The following is a 26,333-nucleotide window of genomic DNA, read 5'->3' on the forward strand; positions in this document are numbered from 1 at the left end:
GCCGGAAGCGCGGAACGAGCACTTCCGGTCCCGCCCGGGCGTCGCCATGACGATCGCGCGGCGCGTGACCGGCAGCGCAGAGCAGCGACCCCCGCGCGCCGCCAGCGCAGGTGGTGAGGGCGCGTGCGGAACGGGGGCGGGGCCCGCGCGGCGGCGGGGGCGGGGCCCAGGAGCCCGGGGGGCGGGGCTGGCGCGCGCCGCGCGCCGGCGTGGGCGCGCCCGGCTCGCGTCCCGCGCCTCCGCCCGCCCGCGCGCCCGCCCTCGCGCCGACGGGCGGTGCGGGCCCAGGCCGCGAGGGGGCGGGCCCGGAAGCGCGAAAGGGGGCGGGGCCTGAGGCGGAAGCGGGGCGGGCCCGCGGCGGGGCCGGTGCGGCCCGGGCGGGCGCCATGGGGCGGTCCGGGGTGACCGTACCGCTCCCGTCCCGCAGGCATGGACGATGGGTTCCTCATGGAGGTGTGCGTGGACTCGGTGGAGTCCGCCGTCAACGCGGAGCGTGGAGGTAAGGCCCGGGGGCCTCGCGGGAGGAGGTGACAGCGCGGCGGGGCCGGTTCTGACGCGTCTCTCCACAGGTGCCGGGCGGATCGAGCTGTGCGCGGGCCTCGTGGAAGGAGGGACCACCCCGAGCATGGGTGAGCCGCGCCCGCCCCTGGCCCCCTTCCCTGTCGGTCGGCCTTCGCTTCCCTCTGTCCGGCTCGGTTCCCTCCCCGCTCCCGGTCCCGTCCAGCCCGCCCCGGCGCCGGAGCTGCCGCGGCGGGAGCTGAGCCGCCCCTGTCCCGCCGGCAGGGCTGCTGCAGGTGGTGAAGCAGTGCGTGCGGGTCCCGGTGTTCGTCATGATCCGGCCCCGCGGCGGGGATTTCCTGTACTCGGACCGGGAGGTGGAGGTGATGAAAGCCGACATCCGCCTGGCCAAGCTGCACGGCGCTGACGGGCTGGTGTTCGGGGCCCTCACCGAGGACGGGCGCATCGACACGGAGCTCTGCACGGCGCTGCTGGGTGAGGGTGCCTCCAGGCAGAGCTGTGTGCTGTGCCACGCTTGTAGTGCTGCTCCGGCTGATGCCATAGAACTGTACAGAGGGCTTTGGTCTGCATGTCCTGCCTGCGGACTTGCCATCTCTTTTCACGGTTTTCGGTTTCATTTCCTAGCATACCTGTAAGTCGTTAGGTAGTTTAGAAACTTTGCAGACCGAGGGCCACAGCCCCAAGCCATTCACACAGAGTTTGAGGCCACCTGGGACATAATAGCAAGGTGTAAGAAGGCTTAGGTGAGCTGCTTTGAGGCATTCAACTGTTGAATTCTCTCTATCAGTTTTTTTGTCCTTTGTTATTTTCCTTATGCCCTTCCTGCAGGCGTCTAGGATATACATCTCCTGAACTTTGGCCTTGTGTATAGCTGGCAATTTATTTTTCTTTCTTAACAAACACAGGGAGAAAAGATTACAAGAGAGTGGTGTGAACACATGAAAAGCTGCAGGGAGAGGTTGTTTGTTCAGACCATAAACGTACACAAGCAAATTCTCTTTCTTTCTGCGTATTTTTTGGGAGCTACAGCCAAAGCTAAAGAAGGCTGGGCCTTTCTCTGGTAATGTGGTGCTGTGGTTCTCATATGAAGGCAAATGTGCTGTAGGGAGTGTAGCTAAGGCAAAGGGTCTTGTCAGGACTTAGCTCCTCTAGGCCAACATGTGCTCTGCTGTTTCCAGGGCAGGGAACAGGTGGATATTTTTTGTAGAAATAAAAAAGCTTTGCTCAGTAAATAGAACAGCTCTGGTGAAGTTTGCTGTGGTCTGACAGCAGAAATTGTAGGTAATGAAGGAAATCACAAAAATTGGCCCTCCTGCTTCCAAAAAGGGTTGGTCCTGTCCTTTTCCCAGGTAGATGGTACAACTTCCCTGCGTCCTTCCTGCAGAGAAAGTCATCTGTGGTGGGAATAAGGTTTCTGCATGTTCCAGATGGGATGGGCGATTTTGGTGTTACCCATAAAAACAGAGGTTTGTTGCTTTTTCAAAGAGTAGAAGAACTTTTCCCCATAAAAAAACCTAGATAAGCAGCATTGTTCCCAGCAAGGATGGGTTCTCTTCTTGAACTCTCCAGGAATGGCTTGAGAAGCCTTTGCCTTCTTCTGTGTCATGTATGTTTCTGGTTCTAGCACAAGAGACTCTGTAGCAGGCCTGACTGACCATGTGTCTTCTTTTTGCAGCTGTGTGCCGTCCCCTGCCCGTCACATTTCACCGTGGTGAGTTTCCAGGGATGGTGGCCCTGGGCAGGGTCCAGTCTGTGTCCCACTGCTGGGGGAAGGTGGGACTGGAAGAGAGTTGAGCTTGATCTTCTTTGGTAGTTATTTGGAGAGGGAAAGCTCTGCAGGCTGTGCTATTCCCCACAATGGAAAGGGCCAAGGGGGCTCAGGTTTGGGAGCTGTCTCATTGCCTTGTGAGAGGGGAGGTGTCTGAGGAGCTGAGTATGGTGGCCCTGGCACTGCTGCAAGGGGAGTGTTACAGTCAGGAGCTGTGAATCCAGAATGTGAGCAGGGCTCTTCCTATTGCTGCCTTTTGGGGAGCTGGCTGAGGGACAGGGCTTGAGCACAATGAACAGCGATTTCTGTTGTTCTGGTCCCTCAGCCTTTGACATGGTGCACGACCCTCTGGTGGCACTGGAGACCCTGATTTCCCTGGGCTTTGAGCGAGTGTTGACAAGTGGCTGTGACAGCTCAGCACTGGAAGGATTGTCCTTGATTAAGAGGCTTGCAGAACAGGTGAGTGTTTGCTGTGCTCCTCTGGGTTACTGTGGCTGCTCCCTGGCACTGCCTACAGGCAGCTGGTATCCCTCATTCCTGGAAAGGACTCCTGTCAAGGAGTGCTTGCCTTCCCTCTCTAGCTTGACTTCTATCTGTTTCCCCAAGTCCATGTAGGCTGGGCCCCGAAGTCTCCCACAGCAAAAACTGGTTAGGTTCTTGTTTGCAGATTCAGGGAGAGTAGTGGGAGTTGGTTTCAACAGCTGGTGTGATGAGCCCATGCAAACAGCAGTGAGGTCCCTGCTGAGTGTCTCACAGCCCCTTTTAGGAAGGTGCAACAGGTGTACCTGAGAGGGTGCAAGGTGGGATGGAGAGGGAGGAGGGAATGGTGACAGGTCATCTTAGCTGTATCTGCAAGTTCTTTTCCACTTTTAAAACATGAATTGTACAAAAAAGATGGGTGAGGGCACACAAATTGTAAACCATGGTGACATCCATGAGCTTACGGAAAGTGCTGCATACGAGGTTTCTTTGCTGCCTCACAAATGCACGTGTGGATATAACCCTTGATGATATTACTGACGTGCTTGTTACTCTTCTTTCAGGCAAAAGGCAGAATTGTGGTGGTGCCAGGTAATGTTTTTTTGTCATCTCTACCAGGTCCTGCAATCCCTAGCCTTTCCTTGCTAGCCTCTTGCCCTGGAATCCACTCTCTGATCTGGCTTTCTGAGCCAGCTGCCCAGGAGGAGCAGCTCCTGCCCTGGTGTGAGTAAAGGCCATGCAGCCTGCTGGGGAGGGCAGAGCCCTGCAGCCATTGCTCCCTGCAGGATTTGAGGACAGCACTAGATCTGTGGGAGAACATGAGCCAGGGATTTTCCCGTCCGTTTTCATGTGCCTGGGTCTCTGTTTTCCCAAGGCTGTTTTTTCCCTTCAGTGTATATGGCTCCTGTCCCTTAGTGGTGAGGTCCCCGGGTGATGTCAGGTTAGAAATACTGTTTTCTGCTCGGTGTGTGACTTGGGGCTTGTTCCCGCCAGGAGGTGGCATCACAGAGCGCAACCTGCAGAGGATTCTGGAAGGCTCCACTGCTTCTGAGTTTCACTGCTCTGCTCGCTCAGCTCGGGACTCAGGGATGAAGTTCAGGTAATTGATTATTTATGTTTATTTTTTAGCAGAACTCTATGAGCAAAAGGCTAGATGAATGTGAACATGCATTTGTAGAATTGGCATAAATTTCAAACGCTTTTCTGAGTGTTTGTTAGGCTTTTACATTTGAGATCATGGTGCCTGACACACTGTTCTGCAGTGTATGAATCCAACAGTGCTCCTCAGATGGACATGAGTTCCATGCAGAGCCAGATCCTTGGGGCATTTCTCTTGCTACTGCCACTCTAGGAGTTTTGAGGGCACTTGGGAAGGCAGGTTGTGGTGTAGTTGCCTTAGACTTTTAACATAAGCATGTAGGGTTTGGGAAGCCAGTGGGGTGTACTTCTGAGAAATGAGTGAGGAATGGGTTATATTTGTCCATAGGTCTTCACTGCTTTGGATTATCATTCTTTCTGTTACTGTCCCATCTTTGATTTGGGTGGCACCATCTTTGGCCAATGCCAAAGCTAGGGGAAACGAGGTGTTTTTCTTGGTGGATATTACTCATCTGTATCACCAGCAGATCACCACTAATCCTTGGTTCTCCTGACAGAAATCCAAACGTTGCCATGGGAGCGTCCTTCTCTGCCCCCGAGTACTCCATAAAGGTGGCAGATGTGGCCAAAGTGAGGACCCTGAACGCCATTGCCAAGAACATTCTGTAGTGGATGGCACCGTGCTGGGACAAGAGTGCTCAGACTGCAGGGTCTGCCCTGGCACACAGACAGATGGGTACTGCTTCCATCCTCAGGCTGCAGAGGATGTGCACTGGGTGATGAAGCCTGACACCTCTTCCCTTGGCTTCCCCTGAAGTCCCTGGCCTGGAAACTTATGTTGGCCATTTTAAATAAAAGGACTCATTCCCAGATGTTGCAGCAACAGCTGTTTGGCAGCATTTGGGAAGAAGGGAGGTGAGCAAGAAAGGAGGACTGAATTGTATAGCACTGCATGTGATTGTCAAATAAACACTGCAGCTGCCCCCCTCTTGCTGTGCTTTCTAGAGTTTATTTATGTTTCCAGGTAAGACTGTGACCCATGTTGTACAGCCTGAATTAATCAGGACCCTGCTGTGCCAGAGGATACAATCACATCCAGAATGCCGGGGTGGGAAACATCATAGCCACAGCTGAGCAACAAGGCCTGCTGTGGTCATCCAGTAGGATAGGTGGGAATAAACAATGCAGCAGCTCTTAAGTAGTGAGAAGCAGCTGACTGATTAGCTGAGGAAGCTGGCACATCCGGGGCTCTTGGTCCTCAGTGCTCGAGGTGGGTTGGTGTATGATAAGATTTCTTGGGAGGACAAGCTGCTTTTCCTAAGGGAGTTTCCAGGTACTTTTCCCTACATAAAGCGTAAACTGCTTGTTTCCCAGACACTGCTTGGAAATGTGCTTGTTGGGTCATTGCTGCCTAGATTGAAGCCTCAGACTCATTTCAGTTACTCTCTAAAATACCCAGTGAAAGATTTGAATGGCATCAGAATGGTGCATTAGAAGAGTAGAGACCTAGAGGTAAAGCATCTTTATCCTTGCTGCTTGCTCTTCTGTAAAAGACCACAAAGCTGAAGAGAATCCACAGTCAAGATGGGGACCTCAGGAAGCAAATGCAAGGTACAGATTTCTCATCCCATCTTGGCAATAAATTACAGCCTGTGAGGATGAATGCAAAAAGAGTGATACTTGACAAGGTGGCAGCACCTTTGTCACCTTAAATAGACTCATGTTATTGAAAACCTACCATCAAGACAACATATTTTCTGTTTAAGGGGTACATCCACCTTTTCACATGTCTCCCAAAATACCTTGGGAACTTAAGTTCTTAACGGAGCTGGGAGGGGGAATGACTGCATAGTGCTAGTGTCAGAGCCAGCTTCAGCACTGACAGGTGTGCAGGCAGTAGGAAGGATCCAGACTTGGAAAGCAATGTTTAAATTTATGGTTATAGTCAATAGAGTTGGGAATATCTGCTTTCGGAGTTCATGGCTTCTATTGAGATTGCATGAGTCATGGTGATGATTATGATACTGGTAGCTCAGTTAAGCTGAATATTATGCTGACCATGGAGTTATGACAAGGCCTTCAGAGATGAGATGAGCAGTGGGAGCTGGAGGAATTTGGTCGATTGCCTGGCAGAGACCTCTGGACCAGACCCTGTGTGAGACAGGCATGAATCAATGTCTAGTTTTGGAAAGTTATATCATGGTGTACAACACATGGACAAAGACAGGAGCACAGGGAAATTGTGATATTGCTGCCAAAGAGGTTCTACTACTTTCATAATCTTGGTCGCAGTGAACATTTTCTGGGTATTTTAGTGGAGGAAGATCTATGGAAGGAGCTGAAGGACAGTAAAGGTTTGTGGATTTTTAGGAGGAGCATGTCCCAGCTGTGAGGGTAGAGAAAGTGGGTTGTGCTTGCTTTGAATATCAAAGAGCAGAATGCTCTGCTGAGGGCAACACTTCCAACTCTGAGTGAGAGCAAAGACAGAGTGAGGATGAGCTGTGACATCTGCTAAAAACTGAGACAAGCAATGACACTGGGCATTATGTAGAAATGTGTCATAAGCAAGTGATCCCCTTGGCAGCAGTGCTCCAAGTGATTTTGAGCGAGGCCAGAGGACCTGTGCCAGTGTCAGAAGAATCACATCAGTGTCCGGATTGGAAGGGCTGAACGATTGCTCCATTCACTTTTTACTCATTGAATTAGTTTACAGCTCTCGTGAGCAGTGTATTGGTTCTGGCCCAGAGCACCTAGCACTAGGGATAGTTTTATTTACAAAAAACATGTGGATTTAATCGGACAAACCACTAATAATTAACTGCTGAGTTGGACATTGAGCCTTTCTTTGTTACTGATAGTTCCTGAGCAATTAACTCATTGTGTCACCCTTGACTTCTGAGTTATCTTGTAACTATGTATGATGAGACAGCACAATCATTGCTTTGGGTACAATAGGGGAAACGGGGTGTTTTCAGTAGCAGTCACCCTACTGTCCCCTTTTACCTACTGTTCCTCAGGAACACACATGATGAAGCAAATCCAGTTGCAGCCATAGTAGCACTGTCCTCGCATGTCCCTGCCACACCTTGGCCTTTCTAAGCAACAGGGTTTCAGTTGCAATCACTCTCCTCGGGAATCATCCTCTTTCTGTCTCAGATGTTGGGGGTTACCTTAGAATGAAGATTCAAAAGTCTCTTTGGGGTTCTGTGGTCAGCCGACTGCTATACACACAGACAATATGGAAATGTTGGAAAGAAAAAAGCAAGAGAAGGAGCTTAGAAAATCTTTATGCTCTGGAGGCTGGAAATTAGTAAAAGGAGCCTGTATCCTGAGGACTCAGACTGGTCCAGAGTGTGGTCAGCTCATCTGCCTGACACTGCAGGTTCCCAGGCCTGGGGCACTGCTGGTGTCACGGGCCCCCTTGCCAGATGGCACCAGCCACTGTGGGACCAGCCATTGCTGGACTTTTTGTTGGCATTCAGCAGGTTTCTCACCATAGAGGTCTCTTGCATCAAAGTAATGTCTTTAGCAGGTCCAAATGAGTTTGTGTCTGTTGGTGTGCACTGATCAAGGCTATGGCTTCTGAGCAATAGCTGTGGGATCATGCAGTGACTGGGACTTCCTGTATCTCCCCTTTTACCTCTTTCTTGAATCTTCTTCTCCTCCCTTCTCCTCAGCCTATGCAACTTCCCAAGCCCTTTTGGTCACTGCTTTGATTTGTCGGGTTGTGAAATAGCACCGAGTTAATAAATAACTCTGTGTCATCAGGGATTTTCGTCCCAAGACCGCTTTAGGGTGTGGGAGGACTTTTATTCCCAAGCATCTGCCCAGGTGTCTCAGCTGGGCAGAGTGAGAGGAAGGAGCTGCGGTTTCTTCTCCCCTGAGCTATGTCAGCAGGCCTGGAGGAGTTCTGTGGCTCTATCTTCTGGGTGAGTGACTCAATCATCCCCATTGCCTGTGTGGGGGGAGAGCAGTGGAGTCCAAGGCTCACGGCTTGTCCTGCCAGTGAGACCCAAGTGCCTGTGGTGGGCAGAGGCTCTGGGGTTCATCCAGGAGTGCCAACGGCAGCGAGTGCTCTGCACTGCCTGCACGGTGTTCACCAGACAATGAGGCAATGACAGCCCTGTCCTGTTTTAGCCCAGCTGGGAACACAGGACACCCTGTATGCACTTTCAGGGAATGACTTGGCTTCAGTTGCTTCTGCTGACTTGGCTCCAGCAAGCGACGGCCATCCCACCTTCAGGCACAGAGATGGGGATAGGGATATCGCTCGGACCTTGGCATAGTGCTGAAACGCTCAGCCAGGAGGGCAGGTGTTGAAGGGGGATGCAATGGGGTGGAGTGGTGTGGGCAGGACCTGTAGGAGTACTGGGTCTTGTCCTGTGTGCCAAGTGAGAGTCAAGCCATCTTAAGTGACTTGGTGTTCTGTCCTTGCTGCCCCCAGAATGATTCCTACCTTGCTCGTCCGGATGCCGACTTGCCTGTGTGCTTCCAGCAGACTGTGCTGGTCTGGGTCCCCCTTGGCTTCTTCTGGATTTTGGCCCCATGGCAGCTCCTGCCCATGTGCAAATCCAGGGCCAAGAAATCCTCTGTGACCAAACTACTCATTGTCAAACAGGTAGAGTGCAGCTGAGGGGGCATAGATGATAGGTTGGAGCAGCCTGAGGTGTCAGTGGTATGAGTGGAAAGACTGCTACAGTCAGGTGTGGGTTGGAGAAATTAGAAGTGTAGGAGGGAAGGACCAATGGGGTAGGGGACCATCTGGAACAGAAATGTAAGGGGTAGTCCAGCAGGAGGCACATCTGGGACAGAGGGCATAACAGGGAGGGATGCACTGGGAGGGAGGGCAGAGTGTGTATTGGGGCCTCTCAACTTGTGGGCTGTTATCTTCCAAACCTAAAAGGACGGCAGTGCTCCTGTGGAACTGTGGCACATTCACAGGGTTGAAAACTCTCCCAGGCCAAGTCTGGGTTGAAAAGGAGAGGAGATGTATGGGTGTATTTTATGCTGAGCTCTTGTGTCCCAGTGTTTGCCAGTGTCCACAATGGGCTGTCCCTCTCTCCCCACAGGTGCTGGCTGCTCTGCTGACACTGACAGCAGTGGCAGAGTTGGCCCTGGCATTTGTAGAGGACGCTGAACAAGATGCAGTGCCAGCTGTGCAGTACACAAACCCCAGCCTGTACATCGCCACCTGGGTAAGGGCTCAGCTGTCAGTGTGCTGGGTGTCACCAGGGACGGGCTGACGCTGCAGCACCGAGCAGCACAAGACTTCCCTAGCAAAGAGATCAGTGTCTCAAAAAGCTGTGTCCGCTGGAGAAGGGTAGCCTGGGAATTGAGTAGGACTAGCCCCAAACCTGTGTGGGTGGTGCATGAGGGCGATATGTCGAGGGCAGATGCCTAGTTTTACGATGCTCACTGCTGTTATACTTAAAACTGGAATGATTCTATGCCTGCAAGTGTAGCTGAGCTCTCTGACAGAACCTTTACTAGGAGCAGTATGGATTTCACAGGACTGATTTTGCAGTGTGAGCATCAGACCATGTCTTGCTGCCCTGGTGTCTTATAGCTCCTGTACATTGCTGCTCTGTTTTGTGTGGAGCTGGGAAGTACCATGGATTGCCCAGGCAGAGGAGAAAGCTGGCTAAAGAGGACCTAGTGGCTATTAGCTTGGTGGAATATATGCATGGAAGTTACAGACATCTTGTGAGAGACTTGGGGTATTCTGACAGTCTTAACAAATGCTCAGGAGCTACACTTAAAAGCAAAATACCACCCTCTTTTTTTTTTGCTTTCTTTCTTATTTTGTTACATCATGTAGTTTCACATGCAGAGTCCATGTGAGATGATAAGGCAAAGGGACTGTCCAGAGAGGCTGTGCTGCTGTAACATGATCTGGGTTCAGTTCCAGGTCTGGAGGCAAGGTGCAGGAGGCAGGGTGTGATCCCTCATGGCTTGACATGTCTGAGAATCTGGAGTGAGAACAATTAGATAGAGCAGTTGTGCCCTGCTTTAATGTCAGGGTGCATTCAAACCTGATCTTACCTCTTCCTGAAATAAACCTTTGCCCTATATAATTAATTCTGAAGCTTATGAAGGACTGGTGGTGTGTTCAGGGTATTCAAGGTAGTGAATCCCAGCAGACCATGTGTGCTGGCATCCGAGGACATGCCAAAGGCCGTTTTAGAGCCAGACCTAGTCCTGCAGCTCTGACTGATTTTCTCTCCCCCAGATCATGGTCCTGCTTATCCACGATGCACGACGCTTCTGCTTACGCAGAGACTCAGGAGTGCTTTCCTGCTTCTTGATACTGTCCCTTCTCTGCGGGATCCTGCCATTCCAGTCGCTCGTCCGGAGAGCCCTGCAGGTTGGCTTTGACAGGAAGCTCTGTGCTTCCCCATGGTCTTGTTCTGTTCCAAAGAAAGCTTCTTCATCCTCTTCTCTTGACAAGCTCTTTCTGGTATCACTGAGGTCCCAGCTGCCCTGGGGACCTTGGGAAACCAGAAACGACCTGGGAAGGAATTGCTGTTTGAATTCATCCTGTCTCTTTGGGGAAGTATAAGCTCTCCAGGGCTAATTTCTCCCCTTAAGCACTTATGGGAGGAGGTCAGGGAGAAGCAGCTAGAGGTGGCAAAGGGAAGCTGATCTAGGATTCAGAATGAGTTTTGCACTGCTCTTTTGGGCTCAGCGAGGGGATGGATCTTGTCTCTGAGTACCAGGGGCCTTCAGACAACCCCCAGCAATAACCATAGGCTTTCCATTTCTGCAGGAACCAATCTCTGACCTGCCACAGTTTATCCTTTTCTTCATCTCCTATGGACTCCAGTTGCTGCTCTTCTTTGTCTCAGCCTTCTCCGATATTGCCCCAGAAACGAAGGAAATCAGGAAGAAGGTGTGAGGACTACATGGGAGTGGGTTTGGGGCACTACATCCTGAGCACTGTGTGGGGCAGGGCAGGTTCCATGCAGGCTTCAGGCTCCTTGGGGAAGACCTGAGGACTTCAGCACAGGGCCCAGCAAGAGCTGGAGCCTGCAACATGGAGCATCTGCATGTGTGACAAGGTGGGCTCCAGCTGGCTCTGGGGCTGAAGCTGGCACGGTTTGAAACCTGTGAGGCTCCTGAATGGCTGGGGGTGCTAAATCAGCTTTTGTCAAAACCATCCCCCAGCATAAACAATCTCTAAGTAGCCCATTTGCTTTGTACCATAGAACCCAGAGATGACGGCCTCCTTCCTGAGCTCCATTACCTTTGAGTGGTACAGCAGGTGAGCAGGGCTCTGAGGGAGGTCGGGCTGGTAAAATGCAAGGGTGCCTCAGGGGACCCTGCAGCACAGGCTGCTTAGAGTTATCTGGGAGAGGCACTACATTGGATGCAGCCTGTGCAGCCTGAGCCCAGAGCTAGGATGGGTGTGAAGGCTCTGCATTTGTAGCAAGGAGTCTCCAACAATTATCATGGAATTTCTCTGTCCCACAGCATGGTTTACAAGGGCTATCGCAAGCCTTTGGAGATAGAGGATGTCTGGGAATTGAGAGATAAAGACAAGACAAAGGCTCTTTACACTTCTTTTGAGAAGAACATGAAGTCTGAGATGCAGAAGGCCAGAACAGAACTGGAGAAACGGAAACGCAAGAAGAGACGCCGGGAAGGCAACCCGGACTATGGGAATGGCATGAGCAAGGCCCAGAGCCAAGACGTCCTGGTGCTGGTAAGTCCAGGCCTACTCTTGGCCTTGTATGAGACTGAGACAGCCAGGTCTCAGGGAGTAGGGTCACCTCACCTCCCTGCAGCCCTTTTTGCTGGGTTTTCTCTTCTTTGATCCTGCAGGACCATGGGCAAAGATAGGGGAACCCATGACAGGATCTTCCTGTCATGTCCTTGGCAGATTCCCATATTTTGAGAGACCAAGAAAGTCTCCATCTTTCTGCCTTACATAAAGACAGGAACCACCCTCAAATCTGCAGTACAAGCAGTTCCCTTATCCCTATCTACCTCAGATATTTTCCAGCAAGGAGGTCAGAGTGAACATCATTCTGTGACCATGCCCGGCCTCAGATTCTTCAAGATTTTTGCCTGATTCTTGGCTTGAGAGGTTGTAACAATTGTCCTTGGTACAAAAGAGAAGCTGCTAGTCCTGGGTATATATGACATAAGCAGAGATCAGTGAAAGGCAATGTGACAGGAGCTAAAGCTAAGGTTTTGTTCAGGATACCTGATCTGGGGTCTGTGAGGTGCTGCCCTGAAGTGTCCTTCCAGATGCAGGATACCTGCACAACCAGGTCCCTCACTTTTATGTGGGCTTCCCTCTAGGAGGAGAAGCAGCCGAAGAAGAAGAAGAAGAAGGGAGATAAGGACTCAGGGCCTCCCAAGGATTACCCCAAGGGCTGGTTGATGAAAACCCTGGCCAAGACCTTCAAGCAGAATCTCCTGCTAGCAGTGGCATTCAAGCTGGTGCATGATATACTTGTATTTGTTAGCCCCCAGCTGCTGAAGTAAGTCCTTTCTCTCTGTCTCTGTCCTGACTTTGCACCCAGCCTCACCACCTTCCAATGTGTGCACTGTATCCAGCCTCACCATCTCCATATGTGTGCCTCTCCCAGCCACAGACTCTGGGGACATCTCACCAAAAATGGGAGAATATGTTGAGACACAGTTTAACAAAGAACTGATCTGAGCTGGCTGCCAGCTCTTATGTGTAATATCTTGCTCCCTTGCATCCTGTTACGCAGTCCTGCTCCCTCCCTGGATACAGTCCTGGCTCTTCTTTGGGGCCCTCCATGAGTCAGTGCTACTTAGCCCATCAGGACCTCCCTGGTTTGTTTTGTTTTTTAATTTTGTTTTTAATGTAAGACTTTCCCAAGGTGGTCTTACATTAGTGACCCACTGCCGTGCCTCTGGCAGAACAGGGTTCCCAGCTTGCTGACCATCAAGCCCATTCTCTGGGGCAGGGTTTTGCTCACCACTCTTGTGAGGATGCTCTTCCTGCATTCACTTGGAGCATCCTGCTTGGCCTGTCTCAGTAGGGTATGTGTCTCATGAGCTTCTTTCCCTGCCAGGCTGCTGATTGCCTTTGTGTCAGATGAGGATGCCTTTGCCTGGCAAGGCTATTTATATGCCATCCTGCTCTTCCTGACGGCTGTGATCCAGTCCCTCTGCCTGCAGCAGCACTTCAGCTTGTGCTTCCAGCTTGGCATAAATGTGCGAGCCAGTCTCATTGCTGCCATCTACAAGAAGGTTTGTATGGTCCTGTCATCATCTCTGATGGCTTCCTCCAAGCTGGGCTGTGGGTAAAATCATCTGTTGCCTGCCCCATCAACCTGGGGTGTGTGCACTTTCCTCCTCAGAAGGCACGGGGAGAGCTTGGGGGACACCCACCCAGCACTGAGGACACCGAGCCCTAGTTCTGCTTCGGAGCTGGGTGCTGCAGCTGTGTTTGATAGTTACCAGGGGCTGAGGGATGTTTCTCTTCAGAGCAGTGCAACACCTAGGGCAGGTGTTATTAGGATTCCTGCACAGGGGTGCTTTTCTTTGCACCCAGTATCCAGTGCCTCCAGGTGTGCAGGCAGTGAGGAGATCACTGGTGGCCAGTACAGAGGCACCAGCCGCAAACCTAGAATGGTTTCAGCCTGGTCTGCTAATTCCCTGCTCTGAGCCATGCTGCTGGCAGCAGGGATGCTCCCAGATTGGCTTGTGCTGACTGTGCTTTCTCTCTCCAGTCGCTCACCATGTCCGGAGCCACCCGTAAGGAGTCCACGGTGGGAGAGACTGTGAATTTGATGTCAGCTGATGCCCAGAGGTTCATGGACTTGGCCAACTTTATTCATCAGCTGTGGTCAAGCCCCTTTCAAATTATCGTGTCCATTGTCTTCCTCTGGGCAGAGCTGGGCCCCTCTGTCTTGGCTGGCCTTGCAACCATGGTGCTGCTCATCCCCGTAAATGCGTTCCTGATTGCCAAGTCCAAAACTATTCAGGTCAGTGGTGGGTGCAATATCCCCCTGGTGTCCCATGTCCAACCCCACTGTTTCTCCCCACCCTCATTTTCCACACTCCCTGCTTTTTGTTTTTATGTTGTGGAACTTTCCCAGCCTAGGAAGTTGATCTCACTTGGGCTGGGAGTGTCTCTAGCCTGAGCCAGAGACACTGATCAGCTACCAGGAGTAGGAGACAGGTGAGATCTGTTCTACCATGCCAGCTGAACTTGAACCAAACTGGGCACAGCCTTGAGGGCTAAAAATGAGATATTGCAAACTGCAAGATAAAGCTTCAGCTTCTACCTGACAGCAGGAAGGTGTTTCTTCCCCAGCTTGTCCAGAGCCACAAGGAGCCAAGGCTCAGCTTCATCGGATGACTTCTCTGCACTGTGGAGCCCACCCTTCCCTTCCCTGTGGCAGCCCAGATGTATTTCCAAGGGTGAGCTGTTGTCTGGTTTAGGTGATGTCTGGCTCTTCTGTTTGTAGGAGAGGAACATGAAGAACAAGGACGAACGCATGAAAATAATGACAGAAGTCCTCAATGGAATCAAGGTAAGCAGTGGAGTGGAGACTCTCCTGGCAGCTGCTGCACCCCTCTTCTTGGTGCACTGTACCTGGAGGCAGCACACCAGTGTAACCCTACAGCACCACTGTTAGTCTAGCTTGAGGGCCCTGTGCCTGGGTCTCAGCAATTCCTTTGGCTGCCTCATCTTTTGGTAATTTGGCTGGGGAGGAGTTTTGGATACTTGGACTAAGACTTGGGAGCCAAGAAAGGGTTTTCTGAGTGTTTTGTGGATGACTGTGGTAGTAGCATGGTGGCAAAGGGGCTGGCAGTGACCTGTAAGGGAGGCAGTGGGAATGCAGTGGGGAAATGCTATGAGCAGGATGGGAGAGGGGAGATACAGTGGCCAAGAAGGCTTCTGAGCAAGCCAAGAGCTGGTGATGGAGGTGCTGGCCACCAGTGAGCTGAGTGTGGAAGTGGACATTCCTGTGAGGCCAGCATCCACTCACCCTGCTCCATCCTGCAGATTCTGAAGCTTTTTGCCTGGGAGCCCTCCTTTGAGAAGCGAGTTAATGGGATCCGGGGACAAGAGCTCAAGGACTTGCTGAGCTTCAGTTACCTGCAGTCAGTCTCTGTCTTCGTGTTCACATGTTCCCCCTTCCTGGTGAGTGACAACAGCTCTGGGGAGGGGTGTAGCCTCCTCTGAGCTCAGACTGGGCTGTGTACAATGGGATAGGAAATATTTAGAACCTCAGCTGGAGTTTTTCTGCAGCAAGGAAGAGGCTGGCTGGTGGATGCCTGGGATATAGATTATGGTTCTGGCTGCTGGCAGGAGAGCTGTGGTAGAAAGGGGTCCCACTGGGGTAGTGAAATGGGACCCAAGAAAAAATGGAAGCAGGAGGGGAACAGGTCCCCAGCAGGAAGGCACTGCTGAGACCTTGGGGCAGTGTGAGGGTCCAGGCTGCACACAAATGCACTGATGACTTTCCCTGATATCTGTCCTAGGTCTCCTTGGCAAGTTTTGCTGTCTACGTGCTTGTGGATGAGAACAACATCTTGGATGCACAGAAGGCCTTCACTGCCATCTCCCTTTTCAATGTGCTGCGCTTCCCCATGTCCACGCTGCCCATGGTCCTCTCCTCCCTGGTGCAGGTCAGGCCTCACATAGCACAGGGCATGTAGGGGGATCCTATGATTGTCCAAACCAGCACATGGGGCTCAGGTGTGTGATGGGCCCCCAGGGGTCAGTGCACAGGACTCTGCTGCAGTGGAGTGGGACAGGACTCACATGCATAACACAGGTTTGGGGCCCAGAGGTTGGGTGGGGACTGTGATGTGGTGCTTTGCTTATGGGGCTCCTGCTAGCCCACCCAGATGCATCCCATGCCCATGTGCCATCCTCATCCTCTTTCTACCATGGCAGAGCAATGTGTCGACTGGGAGGCTGGAGCGCTACCTGAGTGGAGAAGACCTGGATACCTCAGCTATCCACCACAACCCCATTGCAGGCAGGTGAACCTCCAGATTACTCCCTGTGGGTCTCAGGGCTCAGCCCCGGGCTTTCCCCTCTCTGAGGGACATCTCTCTCTGACAGGCAGTGCTGTGCGTTTCTCGGACGCCACCTTTGCCTGGGAGCGGGACAGCAACGCTGCCATAAGAGAGTGAGTGCTCTGTGCCACATCGGGGCAGAGGGCTGCGGCAGGGGAGGCTTGCTGTGTTATTACTTGGGGAGGGCAATCAGCTCTCACAGTGCTGCTAGACATGAGTGTCCCAGAGATTATAGGAATTGACGGGTCGCCTGGCAGTGCTGCTTCCTCAGCCCTCATGTCTTTGCAGTGTCACCCTGGACATCACACCTGGGAGCCTGGTGGCTGTGGTGGGGGCTGTGGGCTCAGGCAAATCTTCGTTGGTGTCAGCCATGCTTGGGGAGATGGAGAATATCAAGGGACACATCAACATCCAGGTGAGAGGAGCCAGCTGGTGCACAGGGCTTTGGAGCTGCCTGGGAGCTCAGTGGGGAAGTAGAGCAGGACTGTCACAGAATGGTGGCTCAGAGCAAGGACAGGCTGCAGGACGTGTCAGTGCTCAGGCTGATCTCTGACTGGTAGCTGTTCTTGTCTCTCCTTCCAGGGCTCCGTGGCCTATGTTCCCCAGCAGGCCTGGATCCAGAATGCCACACTGAAAGACAACATCCTTTTCGGGTCAGAACTGGATGAAGCCAGGTATCAGCAGGTCATCAAGGCCTGTGCCCTCCTTCCAGACCTGGAATTGCTGCCTGCAGGTGACCAGACAGAGATTGGTGAAAAGGTATCAGCCCTGGGCACTATGGGTTTGCAGTAGCACCTGCAGCAGAGGTCAGAGCTGTTGCCCTGTGCCAGCTCCATGGTCAGGGAGGTCATTCCCTTGCAGGGAATCAATCTGAGTGGGGGCCAGAAGCAGCGGGTCAGCCTGGCCCGGGCAGTGTACAGCGACTCAGACATCTACATCCTGGATGATCCACTGTCTGCCGTGGATGCCCACGTGGGCAAGTACCTCTTTGAGCACGTGCTGGGGCCAAAAGGCCTGCTGCAAAAGAAGGTGAGCACCCATACCCTCCAAACCACCACCTAGCCAGGCAGGAATGGCACTGGCATGGTGTTAGCAATCCAAGGAAGTCTGAGGTTGCTTGCCTGGGACAGAGAGGACTCCTGTAGCTTTCACCTGGGGCTGCAGCAGGCAGGGGAGGTCTCAAGAGTCCCCAGAGGGGTAGCCTTTTTCCTCCTAGCCTGGCATTGATAAGCAGATGAGTCCCCAAGTGGGAGATAGAGCGCCCAGCCCCTACTGGGCTCTCCTGCAAAGGCCCCTGGCTGGGGATGAGGGATGCTCTGATGAACACTCCCCTGCACCCCCTTTGTTGCAGACACGAATCTTGGTGACGCACAGTATCAGTTTCCTGCCCCAAGTCGATAACATCGTGGTGCTGGCAGCAGGAACAGTGTCTGAGCATGGCTCCTACGACACCTTGCTTGCGAACAAAGGGGCCTTTTCCCAGCTCCTGAACTTGTACGGAAACCAGGAGGAGGATGTTTCAGAGGAAAATACTGCAGGTACTGGGAACACAGTGGGGCTGTGCCAGTTAGGGTGGTTGTGCATATATCTTGGGGATATGAAGATCTGATCTGTCAGCCTGACCTGGCCTTATCCAACCCAGGCACCAGTGGTGGCTGATTCTGGTGAATCCTTCTCAGCTACTGGCAACCAGCAGCACATTAACTTCCTAAGATTTGCATTCAGGCATTACGTTGAACATCCAGCACAGGACCTGTTTAATTTTTTTTTTCCCTTTTTAGTTCATTTAGTACGGGTTCCAAAATCTTATGTGGCAACAGTCTCCATATTTTTGGGATGCTGGGGTCAGAAAGATCCTTTGGTTTGTTATAAACATTTGACTGGATAATATTTCATCTTTATCATGTCCCCTAGTGCTGTGTGGAGGAGTGGTGTCAGGCCAGGTGGATGCTTACCCTGTCAGGGCTCAGCCCAGTTGTCCAGCTGCAGCCTGGCTATTCCCAGTATGTGTTCACAGGGCCCATCTCCACCTGCTCAAGGAGATGCTTCTGAACTGGAGTGATATGACCTACCAGATATGGCACCTACTAAACTAGCACAAATTTTTGCTTGAGGTCTGCCCAGTGGTGCTGGGATAAGTCAGCAGCAGGGATTGCCTCCATGCAGGCCTTTAGGCTTATGTGCCCATAAGTTCTCCCACCAGCACAATGCATTTCTTCCTCCTCCTGGTGTCCTGGTCTTGCAGCAAGGCTGGAGAAGGTGTGATATGTGGTGGGAGGACACAGCCTAGGCCTAGGGTATTCCATGGAGCTGAGCACAGCAGAGGTGTGGTGTATGGGATCTGCTCTTTCCTCAGTGTCTGATCCTACCTTCCCTCATCCCTGTGCTTCTAGCTGTTGCTTTAGCTGGAGATGAAGATGAGCCTGATGAAGATCTTGATCCTTGTATGGATGAGAAACCAGATGATGTGGTGACTATGACCCTGAAGCGAGAGGCCAGCATCCAACGGAGAAAATTGAGTCGCAGGTGGGACATGACCCGAGCTCTCAGCTCTTTCCCCTGCCACATGCACTCCCCCCTCAGAGACAGGGATCTGGGGGCTTCCCAGGGAGTTCCAGCTGGGACCCTCCCTACCTGCCCCTACCACAAGCTGCTCTTGGTCAGAAGCATCTGATTTTGCCTTTACTCATACTAGTGAGCCACAGCCTTATTCTGCAGTCTTCCCTGAAACTCATGCTGATGGCTAGATCTGCTTTTGGGAACGAGGCTTTAATTTTGTGGCTGTACATGCCTAGTGCTTCCACAAGGCTCACTCAAAGCTGCCCCAGTTAGGACATTATTTTCCAGAGGACTCTACCACTGAAGACCCAGTGCAGTACAGGGATGGACCCCCAGGAGATTAGGTCCAATCCAACCACCCTGTGACTAATGGTACTCATACTTCCCTGCAGCCTTAGTAAAAGGAGCACCAGTTCCCAGAAGAAGGCCCAGGTGGGGCCTCCAAAGAAGCTGAAGGGACAGAAACTGATCGAGAAAGAAAATGTGGAAACCGGCAGGGTGAGGAGGATGGAGGGATGAAGCAGTGTGCTGGCCTGGCTAAGCACTGCCAGACCAGGACTGTGGCTCAGAGAAGCTGGTGTGGGCTGGCTGTGGCTGTACCACAGCCAAGAGACACAAAGGAAACAGCTGCCTGGGACTGGTGGGTGTGGGGGTGGAGGGGAGCACTGTGGGCAGCAAGGTGGAGTCCCAAGGCTGTGCTGGGTGTCACTGCCTGCAGTCTGATGGGCTCAATTGGTCCACAGGTGAAGTTCTCCATGTACATGCAGTACATTCGTGCTGTTGGCTTGTGCTTTACGTTCTGGACTTTCATGGGCTACATTGCACAATACGTGGCCTACACGGGGACCAACCTGTGGCTCAGTGAGTGGACTGACGACTCGCAGCGCTATCTGAACCAGACATATCCCACGGAACTGCGGGACCTGCGGATTGGTGTCTTTGGGGCACTGGGGATGGCACAAGGTGAGTGTGGGAGGACAGCAGTTCCCACTCACCTCATCTGTGTGGTCCAGGAGGGACATGATTTGCAAGGCCTGCTGCCAGCAGTGCAGTAAGGAGCAGAGGACCCAGCAGTCTGTTCATTTTCCTGCTGCTGCCTTCCTTCCAGCTCGTGGCTGAATTGTGGACACATGTCAGCCTGAAAGCAGCGTAAATTGCCCCAAGTCTGTGTTGCCCACACAGTTTAAAATAATTTTCCCTAATCAGATTAGACATAGTGCTAGCGCCCAAGGCTCTCCAATGGGGTTAGTGTTCCTCCTCTGTGCTGGGAGACAGTTGCTGAGGCCTCCCAAGAAGATGGGATGCAGGATTTTCCCAGTGGCTCACTGCAGAGCTGCTCGCTTGGCGCTTGCTGCTTGGTGTGTCCATCAAACCAAAGGGTGCCTGGGGCCAGTGTCTCCTACGAGCTGGTGACAGCCCCATGCTTTCCTTGCAGCTCTCTTCCTGCTCTTTGCAACCATCTTGTCCGCCCGGGGCAGTGTGCGAGCGTCCCGTATCATGCACCAGCAGCTGCTCAGCAACATCCTGCGCGCGCCCATGAGCTTCTTCGACACCACCCCGACCGGCCGCATCGTCAACAGGTTTGCCAAGGTAAGAGAACACCCCCAACACGGACAAGGTGTTTGTTCCACCACATCTGCAGAGTGCTGGGGAGTGGCAACCCTGCTCCTGGTAAGCACTGCACAGCTGAGCCCAGGTGAGGGCCAGGAAGGCACCAGCAGGACATGGTGGGTGCAAGGCTGACTGTGAGCCAAACCACATCCTGGGCTATACTAGAAAGACAGTGTGGCAAATCACAAGAAGTTGGTGAGGAGCTTATAGCTGGATACTGTGTTCTGTTTGGGGTCACCTGGGCAAGAAGGATGTGGAGAAACAGAAGTGGGTCCATAGTGGATTACTAAGAGAGGTAAGAGCCTAGAGCTCAGGTCCCATAATGAGAAGTCCTTCTGGTTAAAGACTTCCAGCAAAATCTACAATCTTTTCTATCCAAGTGAAGGTGAAAAACAAAGAGAAAATGTGAAAGGAGGGAAAATACAAAATCTCAGTGTGTTTTTGTGTATGATATGGTTTTATGTTCTTCTTTGGAATCTACTTAGGTTTAGTTTTAATATTGAGGGTTTTGTTTGGGTTGTAGTTGTAGATTACTGTTAAAATGATTATTAATTGGGGAACTAGAATTTATTAAAGAGTAGTTAAAAAAATTAAAAATATACAATGTTTTTTATAGGAGGAGCTAGCTTTTTTTAAATTTTATAATAAAACAATATATATAGTAAAACAAGAAATTTAAAGTAAGTAGGGATAAATTAAATAATACATATAATTAATAACACATATAAAAGTAGATAATTATTAATGTCTGTTTAAAATATTGTACTATTATTTAGGGTGCTGCTACTCCACTTCTTCCTTTGGTACTATCTCTTGATTTGGGGAATAAAAAATTCTCTTAAAATTAAACATATGGGCCCGGGTTTACTCTGAGTTGAGGGAGTATGTGGTGCCTGGCTCGGAGATGGATGAGGACCAGCTGAAGACCTGGGTGCACCAGCATGGACCTGGAGTTTGCCCTGTCTCTGGTTTTGCTTCAATTACTGCTCCTGCATCCTAGGTCCTGATGAAGATGGAGTTCTTAAAGCTGGTCTGTGTAACTGGAATATTGTAGGACGTTTATCTGTCAACTCAGCTGTTCCTAAGCTAAGAACTGCGGACCTAAATGAGTTTGTGACCCTAACACCAGTTCAGGATCATCTGATATTTTTACAAGTGTTTGGCACTGTGTTACTGTTATAGGAGTGTAGGAACCCTGTATGTATGGGGCTTTTGGGCTTCTCCTTCTCTCTGGGGTCACTACTGACTGCTTCTCTATACTTTTTTGTATGTTCCAGGACATCTTCACAATAGATGAAACCATTCCCATGTCTGTCCGAACCTGGATCTCCTGTTTCATGGGCATCGTTAGCACACTGGTCATGATCTGCCTGGCCACTCCATTCTTTGCTGTTGTTATTGTTCCCTTGGCCATCTTCTACTGTTTTGTGCTGGTGAGTAACTGGGGCTTGAGTGACGCTTCTGCCCTGCTGAGAGCGGGATCTTTGTGGCTGCTGGGCTTTGTGTTGGTAACCAAGCTGTGTCCCTCGTTTCAGAGCTTCTATATCGCCACATCACGCCAGCTAAGGCGTCTGGACTCTGTCACCAGGTCTCCCATCTACTCCCACTTTGGTGAGACAGTGTCAGGCCTTTCTGTGGTCCGGGCCTATGGACACCAAGAACGGTTCCTGAAGCAAAATGAGGTCACCATGGACATAAATCAGAAAAGTGTTTATTCCTGGATAATATCAAATAGGTGAGTTTTACCACTTACGCCACAGCATAACCTGCAGCACTTCTACCCAGGGGCTTCTAGGTCCTGAGGGGGGTCCCTCGGATCCTGCAGTCCTCCCTCTTGATCTCAGCATTGAGGGACTGTGTAGGTACTGGGGCAGTTTAGGATAGGGGCTCCATCTGTGGTAATGGGACATTTTAGGGTGATTTTGAAAGCCAGAGTATGCCCTCCTACAAAATGTCCAGAGGCTGGGCAGGGTGAGCTGTGCAGTCAAGGGCTGAGATGCTCTTGGTGAATTCTGGGAAGAGGGCAATCCTCCAGGCCCAGCAGGAGCATGAGGTGGACACTTTCTGGTTTTGAATCTTACTGGTAAATGATTTAGGTGTGTGAGGGTTGAATGACTGAGGCTCTTCTGATACATGGCATTGCCAGCATAGGAGGTTATGCATGAGACATGGACTGACATAAATGAACCTGCTTGCAGAATTGGTCACAAATGACCTGCTGTGTACATGTACCAATGTGTCTTGTGTATAGCACTGGGCTCATGGCAGGGTGTGAGGGATGCTGGTGCAGTGCTGCTATTACTGGTGGGCTCTGTGTTGAGCACAGGGAGATGCCTTCCTGCCTCTTTCACTGCCCTTCAGCTGTCCTCTCCTGGTGCAGGTGGCTGGCCATCCGGCTGGAGTTTGTTGGGAGCCTGGTGGTCTTCTTCTCTGCACTTCTGGCAGTGATTGCAAAGGGCACTTTGGAAGGTGGCATCGTGGGTCTTTCTGTCTCCTCTGCTCTCAATGTGAGTTACTGAAAACATTTTCTCATTCTGGGGCACGGTTGTCTCTGGGAGCTCTGGGCTTGTGGCAGGATGCTGCCCTGCCACCAGCTCTGATCCATGGGAATGGGATTATCCAGGGTGTCCCATCACCTCTGGAGTGGCTTTAGAGCCAGGGAAGCACATATCCATCCATCCTAGTGTGAGTGGGATACTTGCTGTCATGGGGAGGAATATGGCCCTGCTGTGGATGGAAGATGCTGCAACAAAGTAGGGCTGGGGAGAGGTGAGCTGTGTCTAGGCTCATTGGAGCATTGGGAGCCAGGCCAGGTATGCTCATGCCCAGGATACCATGGGCTGAGGTGGGAGATGGTTGTTCCTGGGTGCCACTGAGCTCTGCATCCTCTGATTCTGCTGTGCAGGTAACCCAGACACTGAACTGGCTGGTGCGGACATCTTCGGAGCTGGAGACCAACATCGTGGCTGTGGAGCGGGTCCATGAGTACATGAAGGTGAAGAATGAGGTGAGGAATCCAGGGTCTGGGCAAACACCTGCTGCACAGCTTGGTGCTAATCAGTGTGGCAGAGTGAACACCCCTAATGCTCCTGTGCCCTCCCCCAGGCTCCATGGGTGACAGAAAAGCGTCCACCACGTGGCTGGCCCAGCAGAGGCGAGATCCAGTTCATTGACTACAAAGTTCGCTACCGACCTGAACTAGACCTGGTTCTTCAGGGGATCACCTGTGATATTGGGAGCACTGAGAAGGTGCCTCTGCCCTCACTGCACTCTTTACAGACTGTTAAAGTTGTTTCTTCTTTTCGGCTTCAGTCTGTACGCTGGGGTGGGATGGTGGTGGGATGTGGCTCCTGGGCACCTGAGCTGCAGGAAAGGAACCAAAGCAGACAGTCTGAGTGATGGTAAGGGCAGGAAGGCCCACCAAGGTGGAGAGTATCTGCCCTGTTTCTGCAGCCCTGTCAGCTGATCTAAAAAGCTGCTTCCACAGATTGGGATTGTGGGCCGGACCGGGGCTGGAAAATCCTCCCTCACCAACTGCCTGTTCCGGCTGCTGGAGGCGGCTGGAGGGAAGATCGTCATCGACAATGTGGACATATCAACAATTGGCCTCCACGACCTGCGCAACAACCTCACCATCATCCCCCAGGTGAGCTGATCCCCACCTTTCCACATCCCACTACTGCATGGACTCAGTGTGTCCCTGGGTGCTGCGGACTTGCCAAAGGCTTGTGAGCAGGCTGTCACCACATCCCTTACCAGCTGCAGGCAGTGGTGTGAGCAGCGTGTGGCCACACTTGGAGGCTGGGAGCCATTGCCCTTCCTGTGCTGTGCCCTGCCCATGGCTGTGGCAGGTCTGAACACTGTGCTGTCCCTGGCAGGACCCTGTGCTCTTCACTGGAACCCTGCGGATGAACCTGGACCCCTTTGACCAGTACTCAGATGAGGAGGTCTGGAAGGCCCTGGAGCTGGCTCACCTGAAGCCGTATGTGCAAGCCCTTCCTGAGGGGCTGCTGCATCTCGTGAGCGAAGGAGGGGAGAACTTGAGGTGAGCAGAGGAGCAGATGCAGGCCCAGCTCCCCTCCCTTCTCCAGATCCCAGGGACCAGCAGTTTCCAGCAAAGTGGCTGTCTAGAGATGATGCACAGAAGCTTCTGGGAAGTGAAGATGGAAGAGAATGGTTGGGGAATCAGGGCTCTTAGGGAGCTAGTGTGAGCCAACCTTTCTGTGGTGGCCCAGAGAGTAAGATGCTGGGGGATATGGTGCTCAGGGTGGCAGATGGACATTGGGAAAGGCCAGGGGCAGTGCTGGGGTCAGAGCAGTGAGATGCAGTAGGCTTGCAGAAGGTCCCCTAGTGTTGGTCTAGTAACTCATGCTCTTCATCTCATCCCAGCGTTGGGCAGAGGCAGCTGGTGTGCCTGGCCCGGGCCCTTCTCCGCAAATCCAAGATTCTCATCCTGGATGAAGCAACAGCAGCTGTAGATCTGGAAACTGATAATTTAATCCAGACAACAATCCGGAGCGAGTTTGTTGACTGCACTGTCCTTACTATTGCCCATCGCCTCCACACCATCATGGACAGCAACAGGTACCATGGGACGATACCACGGGGCAAAGGCAATAGGGGTCTGGACTCCCAGCATGGGATGAGAGGTGGACAGCAGTGGAAGCAAGAATGCAGCCAGAGGGGAAGGGTGGATGCAGAGTCTGGGGCAGTAATATACAGTGATGGAGAGAGCAGAAGGATAGTGAGGATCCCCATACAGCAGTGATGCCTTTGTGGAGAGAAATTTTTTGGGATCCCTCTTTACAGCAACAGACCATAGAGGCATTTGCTGTTGACACTTTATGTGTGTGACCTGTAACACAGAGAGGAGGCCTGAGCCCTCATCACGGCTGAGAGGATAACCACATAAAGTGGCTTAGGAGGAGTGAGGGTCAGTGGGCCTGCAGCGCTGGCGCCAGCAGCACTATCCACTAGGATTCTGGGAGTTGAGGCCTTCTTGTTCCCTTCTGCCAGGGTGATGGTGCTGCATGCTGGGCAGATTGTGGAATTTGACAGCCCCGAGGAGCTGCTCATGAAGCAGGGCGTCTTTTCTGCGATGGCAAAGGACGCCGGTATCGCCGCGGCCGAAACCACCGCCCTGTAGGCAGAGCACTGCAGGGGCCGGGCTGTGAGACAGCTCCTCCTGCTGCCACTCGCCCAGCGGGTGCTGGTGTCTCCCACAGCCAAGCTGCACAGGAATTGGCCTCTCTGCAGCAGGGAAGCAGAGGGAGGCTTCTCTGGTTGTCCAGAGACAGAGCATCTGGACTTGAGCAAGCTGTTAACCTTGCTACCACATCCTGCCTGCTGTGCACACAAGGGTCTGGAGCTGCATAATTTATTCCAGGGTAGAGGGGAAAAGCTATCTTCCAGACAGGGAGATCATGACCTCCAGTGGGGGTGGTCTTAGTTTTTGTACTTCACCATGCCATGTGCATCTATCTTAGAGATGCTTTAGCATTATGGAATAAAATCTACAGTTTAATCTAAGGATGAGTTATAATTTATTTACTTTTTGTAATTGTTTGTAGTCTTCCAACTACAAGGCTGATGTCAAGGCATACATGGTAAGCCTTGGCTAGTGCTTGAGTGGGGAGAGCTGCCGACAGAAGTTACACAGAGCTGGGCAGTCCAAATCGAGGGGCACAGCTCTGCTCATGCAAGAACACTACTACTCTGTAGCAAAACCAGGGCTGCCTGCCTGCCTTCTCTGTGGCTACTGCTTGCTTTGATTGTATTGCAAATAAATGAGCTCCTCCCTGAGCTTACCACAACCACTTGTGGTTCCAGACTGCAAACCTGATAGTGTTGGAGACAAGCTGGAAAGCAGCAGGCACACATCTGTGTACAGCCATGCACACAAGAAGTACGGTGGTTATTGCTGATAAACCCTTGACTCTTTGTTCTTGGGCCAGACTTCCTCATGCAGGGAGCAGGTGCCCACGTAGAGCAAGGCAAACAATCACCTCACCAGCCCCTACTGCCCTGGAGCCCCAGAATAACATAACACAGCTGGGGGAAGAGGGCAGTGCAACCACTTCATCTTAATAAAGGTTCCTGTGAGGGTTTCCTCGTGCCTGAGCTGTGGCTGACACAAACACCAAGGCACTAGAATGCTGGTCCCCACCAAAAGGGAAATGGTTTTGCTGGCCCTGTAGGGTCTACATGAAGGCTGGAGCACTTGCCAGACACTCCTCCCAGGTCTCCCAATACTTGGAAAGGCACCTTCTATACACAAGGGCAA

At 52.1% G+C, this 26,333-nt stretch overlaps 2 protein-coding genes across 5 annotated transcripts; both read left to right on the plus strand.

Moving 5' to 3' along the window:
• Positions 1-21: 21 nt before the first annotated feature.
• Positions 22-4,854, plus strand: CUTC (cutC copper transporter). Of its 3 annotated transcripts, none has more exons than XM_066323781.1 (9): positions 22-113; positions 428-499; positions 570-629; positions 784-993; positions 2,195-2,230; positions 2,613-2,746; positions 3,331-3,358; positions 3,761-3,866; positions 4,423-4,854. In XM_066323781.1, exons 1-9 carry the CDS (start codon positions 47-49, stop codon positions 4,532-4,534), a joined length of 825 nt encoding a protein of 274 aa, XP_066179878.1. In that variant the 5' UTR covers positions 22-46; the 3' UTR covers positions 4,535-4,854. The 3 variants fall into 3 exon arrangements, with proteins under 3 accessions (XP_066179878.1, XP_066179879.1, XP_066179881.1); XM_066323782.1 differs by having other exon boundaries at positions 38-110; XM_066323784.1 differs by lacking the exon at positions 22-113 and having other exon boundaries at positions 328-499; positions 795-993.
• ABCC2 (ATP binding cassette subfamily C member 2) lies at positions 4,771-25,577 on the plus strand. 2 transcript variants are annotated; one of them, XM_066323770.1, is made up of 33 exons: positions 4,771-4,889; positions 7,634-7,794; positions 8,310-8,483; positions 8,935-9,060; positions 10,095-10,229; positions 10,632-10,754; positions 11,071-11,126; positions 11,336-11,567; positions 12,170-12,351; positions 12,916-13,093; positions 13,576-13,830; positions 14,317-14,382; positions 14,859-14,996; positions 15,338-15,484; positions 15,756-15,844; positions 15,931-15,993; positions 16,169-16,295; positions 16,463-16,639; positions 16,742-16,909; positions 17,232-17,418; positions 18,274-18,406; positions 18,832-18,937; positions 19,183-19,402; positions 19,875-20,029; positions 21,328-21,483; positions 21,586-21,785; positions 22,431-22,557; positions 22,956-23,057; positions 23,156-23,299; positions 23,538-23,696; positions 23,929-24,095; positions 24,440-24,634; positions 25,067-25,577. In XM_066323770.1, the coding sequence occupies exons 2-33, from the start codon at positions 7,753-7,755 to the stop codon at positions 25,194-25,196; spliced, it is 4,659 nt and encodes a 1,552-aa protein (XP_066179867.1). In that variant the 5' UTR covers positions 4,771-4,889; positions 7,634-7,752; the 3' UTR covers positions 25,197-25,577. The 2 variants fall into 2 exon arrangements, with proteins under 2 accessions (XP_066179867.1, XP_066179868.1); XM_066323771.1 differs by lacking the exon at positions 4,771-4,889 and having other exon boundaries at positions 6,490-7,794; positions 12,173-12,351.
• Positions 25,578-26,333: the final 756 nt, after the last annotated feature.

The sequence above is a fragment of the Sylvia atricapilla genome, chromosome 8 (genome assembly GCF_009819655.1).
Source record: "Sylvia atricapilla isolate bSylAtr1 chromosome 8, bSylAtr1.pri, whole genome shotgun sequence".
NCBI classification, from domain to species: Eukaryota; Metazoa; Chordata; class Aves; order Passeriformes; family Sylviidae; genus Sylvia; species Sylvia atricapilla.